The following is a 15,722-nucleotide window of genomic DNA, read 5'->3' on the forward strand; positions in this document are numbered from 1 at the left end:
TGTCCGAAGGAAGGAGGGGCAGGCCTCTCCACAGCGAAGGAGCTGGAGCTACCCAGGCCACTCCTGGTAGATTATCCTGAGCAAGTCATCTCTCTATCTAACTGTGACCCTCCTGCTGCAGCCAAACCTTGTTTGTTTGTTTGTTTGTTTTCCTTACTAGGCTCAGAAACTAAACAAATGAAAAACAAAAGTACCTTTAGCTTTTTTCTACCCCGACTTTTTCACCATCATTGTCCTTCCTGAATCCTGGCCAAGCGGTAACACATGCTGTTCTGGCTGTTCAATTTCCATAGCGTAGCTGACTCGCCCCTGCCTCTGGACCCTCCTTACCACCCCCTGCCAAGCGGATCTGCATACAGACGTCTCAGGGTGTGGGCCCCCTGCTAGGGACCTCTGCAGTCCCCTCTCTTGGCACTGTAGGTAAATGGCTTGCTGAGCAATTAGAGTATTTTCTATAGTGCTGAAGAAGATCCCAGTTTTGGAGTTTAAATACTGGAGTAAAGTGAGTCTCCCTTCTCCTGTCTTGGCAGCTCATCTCACCCATTCCTTAGAATAGCAAGTGCCACTTTGTGTCTAAGGTAAATTCTGGGTGAGGCTGCCTTGTTTGAGGCATAGAGGGACAGGATACCTCGTCAGCAGCACACACTGCCCAATGCAGAAATAGGCAGCACAGGTCCAGAAGGGATCTGTGTTGGCCCATCAATGCTGAGTGTGCGTGGGTGAGTGAGAGACCCAAGCGTGAGCTCTGCCTCACACTGCGAGCCTGGGAAATTCAGTGAGAGGCAGAGAGGGCTTGGCATTTACTCTGAAGCTCACATCTCCCCAGTTGTCAGTCAGCAGAGATGTTGCATGTTGATTTCACATATTCACTTCTCTTCCTCCCCTCTGGGAATTCTGTACTTGCTTCCCTTTTTTTGTTATGAAAGAAAGAAAAGGCAGCTCTGTCTTGTACACATGCTCAGAGATCGTCAAGGGCAGTCCATACCTTCCAGCTCCCCTGACATGTGAGTGGTTGAGGGTCAGGAGGAGGCAGGAGAGTGGTGTCTCAGCTTACCTTTTCTCTCTGGTGGCTCCTTCTGTACCCAAATCTAAGAAATTGAGGTAAACCGTAGCATCTGGTATTCTGGCCTCTCCTCCAGCCTGCTGCCAGGCCCGGCTTCCTAGGCACCAACTTTGTCGTGTGCCCCCACTGCTTGGGAAGCTCCCGGCTGAAGTCCAGACTCTTCATGTGTCATGCAGTGGCTTGCACAGTCGCTCACTTTGAGTCCCAGACACATTCTCCTGCTTTAGTTAGGCCTGAGTCCTGATTGCCCCGGAATGGACCATACCCACTCCTTCCTAGATAATGCCCTCCCTCTTCCACACCCTCTCCAGAGAGCCCTTCTGCAAGGGGAGGACCCAAGGGACAGCTCATGGCACATGCTTGCTGTCTCACCCTGCTTTGGGCTTCTGTAGGTACTTGGCCTGGGGATAAAAGCTGGTCTCTTTGGCTAGCTTATGAGCTCCTTAAGGCCTACAGCCATGTCTCACACATCTTTTTTTGTATCTTCCAGGGTCCTTGCTTAGTGTCCTGCCCATGATGAGCAATCTATTACGAATGCATCGTTTGTTCGTGGTGGGAGGGAGGACAGATGCTAAACCTGCCTTCCTGTGGCTCCTCTCCCAGCTTTGTCCAAGCTGTCTCCTTTCCTGGACTAGCTTCCTGGCTTGCAGACTACATTCTCCCTGCACCCCTTCCTTCTTCCAACCCTCTACAAGATAACTGAGGGCCATCTCCTTGGGGACTCAGATGATCATCAGTCCAGTGGCACCTCCTTGACCACACTGCTCCCGTTTGCCCCATACTCAGGGTCCTTTTATCCAATGAGCTTTCATTAGGACGTGCAATTTCAGGTTCCTTGTATGCTTTTAGAGTCTGTCTGTTAGACTGGAAGATTCCCAAGTGCAGGAACTAGGTTTAGAGCCCAAAAGAGTAAAGAATGTAAGCTTTAAAATCACAGTTTCTTTATCTGTGAAATGGGCTAATAACCATAGCTATCTCATAGGGTTGTCATGAAGATTCAGTGAGTTACTGCGTGTAAAGCCTGGTGCCAGCGGTATAATGAGGATTTATAATAAATCTGAGTTGCTCTTATTATTCTGATAATAACTAAACTGGGGGCCCTGATGGGACCTCACTGAAACTTTGTTAATGGACTGAAGAGTGGGACTTGAGTGCCCTTGTGACAAGTGTGACCAGGAGGGAGCAGAACTGTTGTATTGGGCAGCCTCATCGCTGACCTTCACTCTCTGCCCCCCGCCCCCTTCCCCAGGGCCTCAGTTGCTGAGGAAATAGTTACTGGCACGAATCTATTTATAAGCAGAAATGAAAGTGGAACGACAATGGGGAGGTTATTCTCACTGAACGAGGTGTGAGTTGGGGAGAAGGATAAAAAGAAAGTAGAAGGGGCCGCCTAAGAGGGCACTTGCTGACACCAAGTCCCCATCTGAGGCTAGTAATAACAGCCCCTTATATTTGTTCAGCACAACAGTTCCTTGGACTGTTCTCACATGTGCCAGATCACTTTATTCTCAGGACACCTCTGGGGGTCGGCTTTATTAATCCCCATTTTAAAGAGGAGGAAATAGGAGCTCAGGGAGGCAAACTACCTTGCCCTTGATCACACAGCTACAAACTGAGCTAAGAGTGAAGAACAGGTCTCCTGACACCTAGTCCAGCTGGTAAATGACCTCTCCTGCATCAAAGAAACAATGTTGCAAGAATGAAGTGGCAGCGTGAGCCCTCAGGAGCCTGTGATAGAGACTGCAGAGGACAAGAGGTGTTTAGCCATTGCAGTCAGAGTCTGTGGGCTCCGAGAGGAGCCAGCCAGACATCTGCCCCCACCTGTAGATGACACCCACAGGACCTTGTGCCCAACCAGGAGACAGCAAGATGCTGTGGTTGTGACGTAGACTTGGTTTCATTGCTGGGCTGCCCTCTGTGTGGGGACCTGGCTCAGAATAGTAACAGCACCACAGGCCCCTGGGAAGAAGCTGAGCTGCCCGCAGAGCCCGAGTGATTGCACCCCTAGGAGGTAGGCCTGCCTGGGAGCCTGCGCAGGGCCACCACAGGGCCACTGCAGCAGTCCTGTGATGAGGGTTTGAGGTCCCTCTGGTGTGAGTATATGTCCCCCTCCCCTTGGCCATAGCCAGTTGTAGTAGCTCTGTTCCAGCATGGCCTTGGTGATGAATGTCCTTCCCTCTCTGATTCCATTGTGTGTGTCTGAAGGGCAGGGGGCAGCATCTCTTACATCTGTTTCCTCAGTGGCCTGGCCCTTGTGAAGCAGGTGTGGGATAGGTGTCTGACGGCATCTGGGGAGGCCATTTCACCCTCACACCGCACGGAAGGCATGAGTTCTCTATCCAGCCATCCCTGTGTAGCGCCCCCCACAGACCAAGCCCGGTGTTAAGTGATGGGGATACAGAGCTTAGTAGGACTTGGCCCCTACTCTCGGGTGCTCTTAGCACTGTCTTGGTGGTGGCATACAAGTGAGGTGGGCTCCTCACCCAAGTTTCTAGTCTTTGCCAACTGTGGTAGCCCAGGTCGGCAGGGCAGACTTCTGCACAAGCCCAGGGAACGCTGCCCCAGGCGCAGTGTTTTTATGGTGGGATGAAGCCTCCTTCTGGATGTTCCCAAGCCCCTAGCAAGAGCCTTCTTCCCGCTGTTTCCCTGACCAACCCCTTTCGTGTACTCCTTATAGGAGAGGACGCAGCCTGTGTCCAACAGCACTCCTACATCACTCTTGGCATAGAGAGGACACCACCTCGGCCACATACTTTTCTCAGCCCGGCAACAGTCCCAACCCGCGTGGCGTTCCACCTGGGAACGCGGGCGGGCGAGGGGGACTCGCGCAGCTGCAGGGGCTTCGCAGAGACGTGCGCGCGCGTGCACGCGGAGGGGGCGGGGAGAGCGGCGCGCGCCCCGCGGAGGCCCCATGCGTCTTTCCCACATCTCACGCCGCTCCTGCAGTCCCTTCTTGGTGCGTCGTAGACAGATTCACGAGTGCAAAACCATGAAAGAGAGAAAACCATGAGAGAGAGAGAGAGAGAGAGAGAGAGAGACAGACAGACAGACAGACAGACAGACAGACAGACAGACAGACAGACAGAGTAGCTGGGAGACCGTGCGCCCTGGGTCAGAGAGGCCCCTGTGTGCAAAGGGGGCGGCGGCCAGGGCGACAGTGGCCACGCTTCTTTCCCCTTTCAGTCCTCCCCAGCCCTTTCCTTCTTTCCTCCGGTTTCCTTGGGTGGTTAGTACCTCCAGCCATTCCCCTCCTCTGCCACCCTCTTTTCTCGGGTAGACGAGGCCAGTGCCTTTCCATGGAGGTTCTAGTTCACCCCCAGCAGGAGCCCTTGACATTTAGCGAGAGTTCGCAGCACCGGTGTAGGCACACAGCAGAACGCTAATCCTATTAAAGATATGGTGTCATTGGGGAGGGGGAGGCTGCCCCCCTTCGCTGGCAGGCCTCGCGCTCATTGGTTGAATGCAAAGCAGGGGGCGGGGCCAAGGGCCCGGCCAGGGGGCTCCGTGCGATTTCGGAGTCGGGAGTCTGGGCTGGGATTTCACAGGGAAAGCCCAGCGGTGGCAGCTGCGGCGGATCCCCCGCCACTGCCCGCCGCGCACCCGGCCAGCCCAGGGCTGGCGAGCAGCTCCGCAAAGTCGAGGAGAGAAAGGAGGCGGAAAGCCCTCAAAGTGGTCGGGCTCAGCGCCGCTGCTGGGCTGGGCGAGGTGTGCTCAGGGAGCCTGGATCCCGGGGCCCTGGTGCCTCTCATGAAACAGCCAGTGTACCGGGAGGCAAGCTAAAGCTCTGGAAAGAGAAATCAAATTGCAGCCTCCCCAAAGACGCTAAGTTACGCAGGCCAGTTCCCAGAGAGCGCCCGCGAGCGCGCTGAGAGCTGAGCCGCAGAGCCCTCCCCGGGCTAGCCGGCCGGGAGCCGGGCGCCTTCCGAGAGGCGGAGGCCCCTGTGCACGCGGTCCGACCCAGAGTGCGCCCCGGTACAGAGAGGGGGCGTGCAAGGCTACGACTTGGGCGCCCCCTCCGTCCCACTCCGGGAGCGATGCCCCCCGCCCCTCGCGCCCCCCGGGAACGCCGCGAGCATGGAGAAGTCGAGTAGCGAGGATTCTTCGATCCACCGGAGTCCATCTTTGGACAGCAAGGACTCGGACTTTACCAAACCGTCCACCTCGGGCCGCCCGTTCGGCCGCGGTTTCACTGCCGGCGCCTTCTACGGCACCGCGGGCTCCCGGGGCCAGAGCCGCGCCGAGGCTGGCGTCAAGACTGACAAGTACAATGCTCCCAAAGGCAGCAAGTACGTGGTGTTTTACCTGGACCTGTCCTTTGTTTTCCTCCTAGAATTTAAGAAGTGCAACATGGCCAGGGGCTGCCTCTGCTGCTTGAAGTACATGATGTTCCTCTTCAATTTGATATTCTGGGTAAGTCCTTGGGCTGATCCCTCCCTTTGCCTCCTCTCCTCTTCTTTGCCTACCATAGCGTGATACCTTCTTCCTCTTCGGTGCTGCATTGCTCTGCTCTCTGCACTACGGTAGGTGGTTTTTGTTTTTTTTTTAATCGTTTACCCTCTTCATACTTGTATCTTCCTCTTCCTCTCTCTCCTTGGTGGCTGAATGGAAGCTCCAACTTGCCTGCCTTCCAGGAGAGACTTACTCTATTCAAGTTTGCAGCCACCTTCTCCCCCTATAAGAACCCATTCTGGAAGTGCCCTCCGCTGGATAACCTACAGCAGTAGGCGTGGGGTCAGATTTTTTAACAGCTGTGACCTGAGTTGAAGACAGACACAAGTGTGGATGGTCTTCTGAGTTTCTTGGTTTCCTCGGGAATATGCAAGAATACCATCTGCAGCATTTTCTGAGCATGAGATGGGGATGGTAGAGGTCACATCCTCTTGCTCCTCCTGTCAGTGATCCCCAGGAAGAGGAGGAATAGCCCCTGTCCCAAGCCAAGAGACTTGCTTGCTAGCCTGCAGACATGCCCTGAGTTAGGGCTTGTGGGGAAAAGGAGGGTGTGGGAGGGGTGCTGCCATCGGGTGGTAGGCAGCTGCTTTTGAGGGATTGCAGTGGACTGGGCAGTGGGAGTAGGCTGGCCATGTGCTTCCACCATGGACCGCCAGCACTCCCTGCAACGGTAGCCTCAGAGACTGGAAGGGAGAAAGGGGTCAGTTAGGACTGCCGCCATCCTTGGTGAGAGATTGTTTTCTAGAGTGGGTGGGGCCGCTCGGAATTGTTCCCTGCGCTCTGATTCTGGAGGCTGTGTATGCAGCACACACAGTCACATATAAGAAATATTAGTTAGGCGAATTTGAAAACTTCTTAACTTCATAGCTAATTGTTCCTTCATCCCAATTGCTGCCTCCGCCTTTCTTCACCAGAGCCCAGACACAGTCAGCACAGATGTTTGGCTTTGCCTCAGGGCCTGTCCTCTTGCCTGCTGGAGGCTGTCAGCTGCCTGGGGTCCAGGAGGAGAACTGGAGGCAGGAGAAAGTCATTCACAGTGAAGTTGGGTAGAAACAGTTGTGCTTTGGTATTCTACACTTGTGGGAAGTGACTGGCTTTGACTGAAAAACTTCTGGGTGTGTTGGGGGTATGACTTTTCCCACAGAGGGGAACACTCAGGCTGGGCGGGAAGAAGACTGGGTTCTGGTCTCGGTTCTGTGTTAGCTTCTTGTGTGACCTTGGCCAAATCGTGTTACCCCTTAAGGACTGGGTGTCCTTTCCAGTCTAATGGGGGAGGGGGGCTGTCATCACGGACCCCCTCCTGTCCTCGTCTCATTAGATATGGGACATCTTGTATCCTTGCCTTCTCTCTGGGGAGGGGGCTCCCTTCCCTGCCTTGGGCACTGGCTGCTGCTTCTCTTCCAAGGAGCCTGGTCTGAGATCATTTGAATTGGATTTTCCCAGATGCCTCCATGGTCTGGAGTGGCCCTCCAGCCACTGCTATTAGTGTGTTACCTGTCCCGTGGCAAGGGTTTTTGGAAACTGGGGCAGAAGTACTGGAATGTCAAGAATGATTTTGTGGCCACCTTTGGGCAAGTGCCTCTGGTCCTCTGACTCACTCATCAGCATTAGTGTGACCCAAGCACTCGTGTGTATTTCTCCGGTGCCTTTGGATTTACATGAACACTGCTCTTTCATTGTGCACAGCTTCCCTTTCTGTCCTTGTTCCTAGTCTCTTTGTGCCTTGCCCCACTCTGCATATCTTAACAACTTACTAGAAAGACCTTCCTGGGGATGCTCACTGTCTTGGCCAGTACCTCAGCAGCGCTCCTCCCCGCCCCCACCCTGCCACCTGGTGGCCGGAGTGGGTATAACTGCTGAGGCTGCTTTCCTCTCCAGGATGGTGGCAACTTGGTTTAGAGACCTCCTCACATGGCAGCACAATGGTCTGTGCCCTGCACTTAGTAGGCACTCATTATATGCTTGTGAGTGAATGAATGGAGTGGTAAATCCACACGTTATTGTGTTGCAGGGATCCCAAGTCCCACTTGGCAGGGACTTACCTGTGATAAAGGCTCTCCTAGCACGTTAGCTCTGGGGTGACAAGCAGTTCTTTCTGTCTTCCCTTAAAAGCTTGGCAGAGGTTAACGAGCTGGTCGATGGAGTGGCCTTCCTTCATGGCCTATAGTGAGAGGACTTGTTGTCTCTTCCTGATTAGAAGGTACCTTACCACAACTCTCTTACCAGGCAAGGAGTTGCTCTCTCCTTGTCTCCAACTTTTCTGATTACTGAATATTTTCAGCATTCTCATGATATGCTATAAGCTGGGAAAAATTGAGGCTCAAAGCTCTTTTATGCTAGTAGAGTATGAGATGATGAAATAAGACACAGACCTTAGGAAAGATGGAAGATGTAGCAAAAGAGAAATGGATGCCTGTGTGTGTGGAGAGTATATGTTGGGATCTGGAAGAGCAGGCACAGCAGGCTGTTAGCCAGGTTCTGGGCACAGGGGGCTACTGAGCTTTACCCAAAGACTTCCTGCGGTCAGATACTTGGGCCTGATATGGGAGAAGGAGCAGAGGAAGGAGCCAAATGAGAAGAGAAACTGCTTGGGCCACAGGCAGGTGGGGCAGGACCCCTGGGAGACCTCTGCTCTCTCCAGTGCTCACAGGGAGGGAAAGACCGGAGGTAGTGAGAGGGTGGGGCGAGGAGGTATGCAGGGCTGGTCGGAGCCGAGTCCTCCAGGACCCAGAGCAACTGTTAGGAATTATGTAGCCATCGCTTTTTCTGGTCTCATAGCTCAAATCCTAAAAGGAGGCTTTTTTTGAGGCCTTAAAGTTGAACCTGAGGCCTGTAATCAATGATAGAGATTTTTCTTAGATCCCGGCGCCTACCTGGTAGTTCTCTAGACCCACCGCTGCCGCCTCAAAGTCCACTGGGAGGGTTCCCAGTGCAGCTGTCTCACACTGCAACCCCTCACAGGCCTGAGGTTCCCTGGTTTCTTGCCACGGGGTTGAGTTTCTAGGGTGTTGGTATTGGTGAGGGCCTGGATGACATCACCAGGCAGGGTGGGAGGTGGAGCTATACTGGGTGCCTGCCTGCTGCGGGGTGGGGGTCCAGGTCGCTTCTGGCACTGCTGACTTCACCCAGACAGCGCTAGCCATGTTGGCTGGCACCCAGGATGGAATTTGAGGCCTGATATAGATGGTGGGGGTTGAGGAGGGGGCAGCCAGTGGTCATTTCTGACTGAGTGCCACCTCTTCTTTTCCCCAGCACACCTCACCCTGACCCTCAGGGCCAAGAGGATGCTGGTTTCTTGGTGGAAAGGAAACAGGAGGCCTGAACTGGGACAGAAGTTTTCCCACCCTGAAGGGCCTCTCCACTAGTAATCGAACCCACCCCAAGTTATTTCTCCCAGCAGTGGGAACCACTGGGGTATTTCCCTCAGTCAGAACATCTCCGAGTCCTCCGGGGTCATCTGGTGGAATACTCCAGCTAAAGAATCTAAGTGAATCTAAGGCCCCCAAAGAGGGCAAAGGAGGCTCAGAGCTCTTCACTCCAAGTAGGGGAGAGAGAGTATAACATGGGCTCTGAGTTCTGGGGGCCTGCGTCTCCTTCTCAGGACAGCCAATCTGATCCCAGCCCAAGTCCAGTTCTTATCTGATATGGAGGGGTGGCGATGGGGCTAGGATTGCTAGCATAATTGCCACTCAGGATAATGGTCACTTTTCATGCTTGCCAGCAGAGCTGTCCCATCACTTTAAGCCATGGCTGGCAGAGCAGTGACATTCTGGCCCCGATGGAAAGTCTATTCCTTGTAGATTGCTCCCTTAATAAAGGCCAATTAGCTAAGGAGGCAGTTTCAGTGTGCCTGCCGGAGCAGGGGAAAGGTTGGCACAGGGCTGCCATGGCAGGGTGCTGGGTGGGGGCCCTGATTAACCTCCCCTCAAGGGGTCAGAGTTTTGTGGCTCTACCCCTCTCAGAATGTTTCCTTGCCTTCTGGGGGCAGGCAGCTGGGTTAAGGCTCTCCAGCCGCATTTGAGGCATACGTTTGGTACTGGCTTGGCTGCACTGAATGCCTCTGTGGGCTCCCTGGCTCCCTGCTGGTCTGTGGTGCCCAGGACAGGGGTCTGTGCACAGTTGGTGCTCGATGGCCTGGGCTGTCATAAGGACTCTGTGGAATGCCTTCTACTTGGGAATGGAAGTGGGAGTGGGCTGAGGGTCTAAACAGGACAGGTTCAGCCCTGGCCTCTCTAAACAGGAGATCCCGGCTAAGCTGGACAGCAGGAGGCATTCAGAGGCTTCCCAGGAGCCATCAAGCTGTCCTCCCAAAGGGCTGTTACAAGTCCATCTTTGGGGTGGGTCAGGCATGGCTCTGCTGTGGGGGGAAAGGGGCAGGTGAAGGGCCTGGCTGATGCTCTGAGACCCTGGAACCTGGCCATGAGGGAATGCCGGCTCTGTGTTCACTTCCTTTCCAAAGCATTAAAAATTAAACTTCCTTGTCTTAATATCTATTTTTAAATCATGTCAGAGCCAGCATTGGTGACAATCAAGAGGGGGTGGGGAGGAAGAGGGTAGAGCAGAGAACGTCTCGGCTGAATCAGAGAGAGCGTTGTCACTACCTTAAGGAAAGGGCACAGGTCCGCCCTGTCCCACCATCTCACCATCCCACTGGACAGTAAAAGCACAGAAACCTCACAGATCTCCTCTGAGGGTGGGGTGCTCACCCTCCCCCTGTCGTGCCTCCATGTGCCTGGCTGCCCTTGGCTGAACTTGGCGGCGGGCTCTGGGGCTTACTGGGCTGTTGGGGTCCCAGTTGAGTCCGTTCACTCATGCCACAACTATTTACTGAATGCTTGCTGCGTGCAAGGAGGCTCCAGTTGGTGAGGACGGGCTGACTGGGCTTGCACAGGGCAGATCAGCTTTCTCGGGCCAGGAAGTCGTGGAATCGAGAGGTCATCTGGCTTGTCCTCCACAAGCATTTGAACACAGGGCTGCCAAGGGAGCGGTGAGAGCGGGGCCACCTCCTCTCGCCCCAGCACTCTAGGGAGGGGCAGCAGCAGGCCTGGCTCCAGCATCCGGGTGGCCTGACTTGACTTGTCCTTTCCTTCTCCCCACTCCTGCGGGGCGGCTGTCTGACTTCCGCCCTGAAATGTTTGCTCCTGTCAGATATGGTAGGAAAACACAAATCGTGTTTTTTCTAGGAGTTTCCTAGTTTGGAAAAGAGGCCTAGTGAGTTATGTGTCTTTTCTGTTTCTTCTACTGAAAGGGCTGATGGGATGCTCTGTGGCTAGTGCACACGCGTGCATTTATGGGGCACCTGGCCCTTGAGCTGCTCAGAGTTCTATGGAGAAGTGAGACACATAAACAGATAATTATAGTTCTGAGCAGTAGGTGCTCAGTAAAGCCACTTAATAGAGTCATTAATATTGCTTAATAGAGACAAGAAATGGAGGTAACAGAGTAGCTCAAATGATGCCTGGTTTTTGAAGGATGAATAGGAGTTTGCTGGATAAATGAGGACGAGGTCCAGGCAAGGAAGATGGTTGGAGAGAGACAGAGACAGGATGATTTAGAGCTTGTGCTGGGGGAGAGCTTGCAGTCCAGTGGGAGCAACAGCCCCCTGAATGTGTGAAATGGGCTGAATGCAGAGGAACAAAGGCTGGGTGGTGCCAGTGGGGAGGGGCCTCCTGGGGTGCTGAGTCTGGCAAGGGCTCTGAGAGCAAGGAGGCCCTACTCTGCTGTGAAGTATGCCCCGGGCCTGGAGATGCTCTTCGGTTTGTCTCCAGTCTCTGAGGAAAGGGATATTTTGTTTTTGCGGCGGTGTCCCCCACGACAAGTCTTGCTGTGCTGCTCAGGCTGCAAGCTGTTGCTGTAGGTAAACTAGCTTACAGAGATGCCCTTCTCCCCCTTCGCCTCTCCCTTCCAGCTGCAATCTGCCGCTTATTTGGTTCCAGTTAGGAAGCTTTGAAGCTGAGCTAAACCCGTCGGGCAGAGTTAAGTCTTCTGAGCCAGCTTTGTCCCTGCTCACATTTGAAAGCTAATCTGCTAGCAGAAGTGGTGGGGGTTGGGGCAGCGATGTTAAAAATGGCACGTGGTCGGAAGGGTGAGCAGATCTGCAGTTGGGGGAGCAGCCCAGGGTGTAGATATAGCTGTCACCCCCCGACCCTGTCTCTAAGTAGGCGTGGGACTTCAGGTGAGAGTCAAAATGTCGTGTCGTCTCCCCTGCGCTGGGTAGCTTACTGCATCAGTACCATATAGGGAGCCCCCATTTGTGGGGCTGATGAGGGGGGACTGGGCAAGGAAAACAGAGACATGGCTTCTGCCTTCAGAGAGCTTTCCGTCTGCTCCAGGGGTTCTTCATGAGGGTGTCGATTCAACTGGACAGTTTTTACATGAACAGAGACCATGCTCTCCTCCGGCTCCTGCCACCGACATAGGAGTCAGGCTCCAGGAACAAGGCCTGTTTTGAAGCTTTCCTTAACCTCTTGGTGCCCGGGTATCCTTGTGTACGACAGTATCAGCCCTCTACAGGGCTGTGATGGGGCCCAGATGAAGGAATGTGTGCTTGTGTAGGTGCCCTGCTCTGCAGGAGGCATGGCATGTCGCATGCAGTGACTGGCACCTGCAGGGATTACCACTGTACTTCCTGCGGTGCTAGCATCTGAACAGGTAGCCCCCTATAGCAGCAAGTTAGATGCCCTGGGGCTGGAGTGACAGTGCCGGGCGGGCAGCGCTTTGGAGCCCTCCCTGGAAGCAGCCCCAGATGTCTCTTTAGGCTGGAGATTGTTCTGAATGTCTTCTAGTCTTAGGAATACGTAGGAGAAACGGGGAAGTGGGAGGTCCAGACAGATCAATTAGAAGATGGAGTGAAAGGCATCGGGGAGGGGAGGAGGCTCAGAGCCTGCAGCTGTACCTGCCGTGCTGTACGCTTACATACCTCTGGCCACCCCTGTCAGGGGAAGTCCACACGCTTCCTCTGCCCCTCTTTGTTCTTGGTGTAATGGATCAGGCCAGGATCAGGCCAGCGAGGCCAATGGTCATATTGCAGGGTCCCCATGGGCCCTGGTGCTTCAAAGGCAGGTCACCTCTCTGGCATACTCAGTATTGCACTCTGTGGGGTGACTTGGCCTGTGACCTGAGGTGACACATGGGGCATGTGGAGATCCAGGTCCAGGTTGCTTTGCTAACCAGAAAAACGATCACTTAAAATTTTTTCAAATTGTGGAATATATCATGTGTAAATTCATATAGTTTAAAAATTATATAATGAACATGTACCCACTATGTAGTTCAAGAAATCAAACATTAGCTATAGCCATGAAGCCCCTGTGTGTTCCTCCCTGGGCACACCCCCGCCTTCCCTAGAGAGGAACATCATCCTTAAATTTTGTGTGAAGTGTATTTCTTTATAGTTTTTCCACATTTGTAGGCATCCTTCAACACCACATCATTGCACCTGTCTTGGTTTTAAACTTTTGACAGATGGAATCATTCTGAATTTTAAAAAAATCAATGCTATGTTTATTGATTCATTCATGTTGATAGGTGTGGCCACAGTGCATTTATTCTCACTGCTCCATGTAGTCCAGTATGTGAGTCTGCTGCAGCGTATTCTTCTGGTGATGAGCGTTTGGGTTATTTCCTTCTTTTTAAACATTCTGCTGTGAACATTCTTGTACAAGTTTCCTGGCACAGATATGCAAGAGTTTCTCTAGGAAAGTGCTTCTGAAAGTATCTGTGAAGGACCAGCTTTTCTACTTCCAATTCTCAGGTGTGGCTCTGCTGAGTCCCCTACATCCCACAGCTGACTCCCTTACATCCAAACGAGTTCATTGATAATGCACTTGAATGTTCTGGCAATATTGAATTGCTCTAAAAAGTTCCTAAGCATTAAGCATTTCCATGGACCACATTTTGAAGAGAACTGCTTTAGGATATGTAGCAAAGAGTGGCATCGCTGAATTTTAGGGTTTGTGAATTTCAGCTTTACTAGATAACGACCTATTGTTTTCCAAAGTGAATGACTGTATCAGTTGATGGTTCCACCAGTGGAATGTCAATTGAAAGTGGAAAGTTTTGGGTATTGTCTAATACAATGGGTGCAAAATGCTATACTATGTTTTTAATTTGCATTTCTCTGATTACTAATGAACATCTTTTCATAGGTTTATTAACCATTCTTTTCCCTTCTGTGAATGCCTGTTTATGTTTTTATTCATTTCTCTATTGAGTTTTTTGCTTTTTCCTGCTAATTTTTTAGGCGTTGTATTTATGTTTTGAATACAAATCTGTTATCTATTAAGTATACCACAAACACAATTTATGGCTTCCAGTTTATAGCATGCCTTTTCACTTTCTTCATAGGGTCTTCTGATAAACAGAAATTCTTTATTTTACTATAATCAAATTTATCAGTCTCTTTTCTTTGTTACATTTTACTTTTTATGTATTATTTAACAAATACATATTATGTCATGGCATCTTTATATCCCTGGTAATAGGGCAGTGCTTGTCACAACATACTAGTCACTTATGAATTGTTGAATAAGTTTGTGAATGATTAAAGACAAGTTCCTATACTTATTTCTGAAAGTTTTTCTTTTTATATTTAAGTCCTTAATATATCTGGAATGTATATTTGTGTATGATGCAAGGTAGGGTTCGGATTTCTTCCCCCTCCCGCCCCTCGCCCCAAATACATACCAGTCATCTTAGGTCCATTGATTGGCTAGTGCCTCTTTCCCCACTGATGTGCAATGCCACTGATGTATTTTCCATTGAACTATTTGTCTATCCTTGTGCCACATACTCTTAATTACTACAGCTGTATAAGTCTCGACATCTGGTAGGGCAAATTCTCTCATCTTATGCTTTTTAAAGAATGTTTTGGCATCCATGGCCCTTGGTTCTTTTGCATAAACTTTGGAATCAGTTTGTCTAGTTTAACTAAAAGTCAATCAATCAATCAATCAATCAATCAATCAATCAATCAATTCCTTCCCCACCCCTCTCCCTCTCCCAAATCCTGTTAGTATTTTGATTGGCTTTGCACCGAATGTGCTGATCAGCTTGGGGAGAATTGCTTTCTCTGTATTTCCATTCATAAATATAAACTGTATTCTAGTCATGTGTTTCTATTCATGGACATGGTATACGTCATGTATTAGGCCCTCTTGAATGTCTTTTTTTTTTTTTAAAGATTTTTATTGGGGAATTGGGGGGATGGGAACAGCACTGGGGAATTGGGGGAAGGGGAACAGACCAGTTGCTGTCCTTTTGTTCTTCAATCTAGTTGTGGACGATGTTGCTTCACTGGCCCAAGTTGGCACCATCATTGCGCTCTTCTCGGGTGAGGCAGATCAGTCGCCGGCTTCTGGACGGCCGCTCACTGCGGCTGCTGGTGCTCACGCTGGCTGCTGGCCACATACGGTAGCCCATGACAACCCACTGCCACAGGGGCTGCAGCCTATGCCGTCGCCAGTGACTCACGGCAGCCCAGCTCCAGGTCGAGCTGTTGTTCAGCATCTTAGCTGTGGAGGGCAGTGTCACTGACCCTCATATGTGGGATCCGAACCTGGGCCCTCTGGAGTCCCAAGCCAGCTCCAACCAACTTGGCCGGCCCTTGAATGTCTTTCTGTAAAGTTTTATAATAGTCTCTATGAACGTCTCACACATCTTTCATGTAGAGACTTTTGATCTTCCATCCTTTGTACCACCATGCTCTCCCTGCCGAGTTCAGCAGAACTCTTGTGCACACAAGGACAGAGAAGGCTGGGGGGCCATGGGCAGGCCAGCAGCCCTCCCAGCCACTCCCCCATCAGGTGTGGTGATGCTGAGGACCGTACGAGCAGATGGTCAGACCCAGTGCTGGCACTTTCGCGGGTCACCCCATTACCTCACCCACTTCCCCGGGTTGCCCTGTTACCTTACCCACTTCCCCGGGTCGCCCCGTTACCTCATCACTCTCCACAGCACCTGAGGAGGAGACATGACACTGTTTCCATTTTGCCTCAGAGAGGATGGAAGCTCTGAGAGGTTAGGAATTTTGCCCCAAATTACTGAGCTGGAAAGTGACAGAGCTGGGATTTGAACCCAGGTTAGTCAAACCCCAAAGCCCAAGTTCTTTCTGTGACCGTTTCTGGGAAGTCGTCCTGCTCCAGCTCCTCCCCCTGCTGACTTCAGACGGTGCTTTTCTTGGATCCGTACTCCCAGTTTAGTGCAGTGTAAC

The 15,722-nt window shown here is 51.9% G+C and overlaps 1 protein-coding gene across 7 annotated transcripts in view; it reads left to right on the plus strand.

Annotated features, from left to right (window-relative positions):
* TSPAN9 (tetraspanin 9) overlaps nucleotides 1-15,722 on the plus strand; it is a 209,972-nt gene that overhangs the window by 118,175 nt on the left and 76,075 nt on the right. For 6 of the 7 annotated variants that reach the window (XM_019660984.1, XM_019660983.1, XM_019660980.1 and 3 more), the window contains one exon: nucleotides 5,394-5,473. In XM_019660984.1, coding sequence (XP_019516529.1) covers nucleotides 5,411-5,473 — 63 coding nt within the window. In that variant the 5' untranslated portion in view covers nucleotides 5,394-5,410. Of the gene's footprint in view, nucleotides 1-4,577; nucleotides 5,474-15,722 lie in introns of those variants that run through there. The other variant, XM_019660978.1, reaches the window with a different exon arrangement.

Source organism: Hipposideros armiger, unplaced genomic scaffold (genome assembly GCF_001890085.2).
Source record: "Hipposideros armiger isolate ML-2016 unplaced genomic scaffold, ASM189008v1 scaffold_332, whole genome shotgun sequence".
In the NCBI taxonomy this organism is placed as follows: domain Eukaryota; kingdom Metazoa; phylum Chordata; class Mammalia; order Chiroptera; family Hipposideridae; genus Hipposideros; species Hipposideros armiger.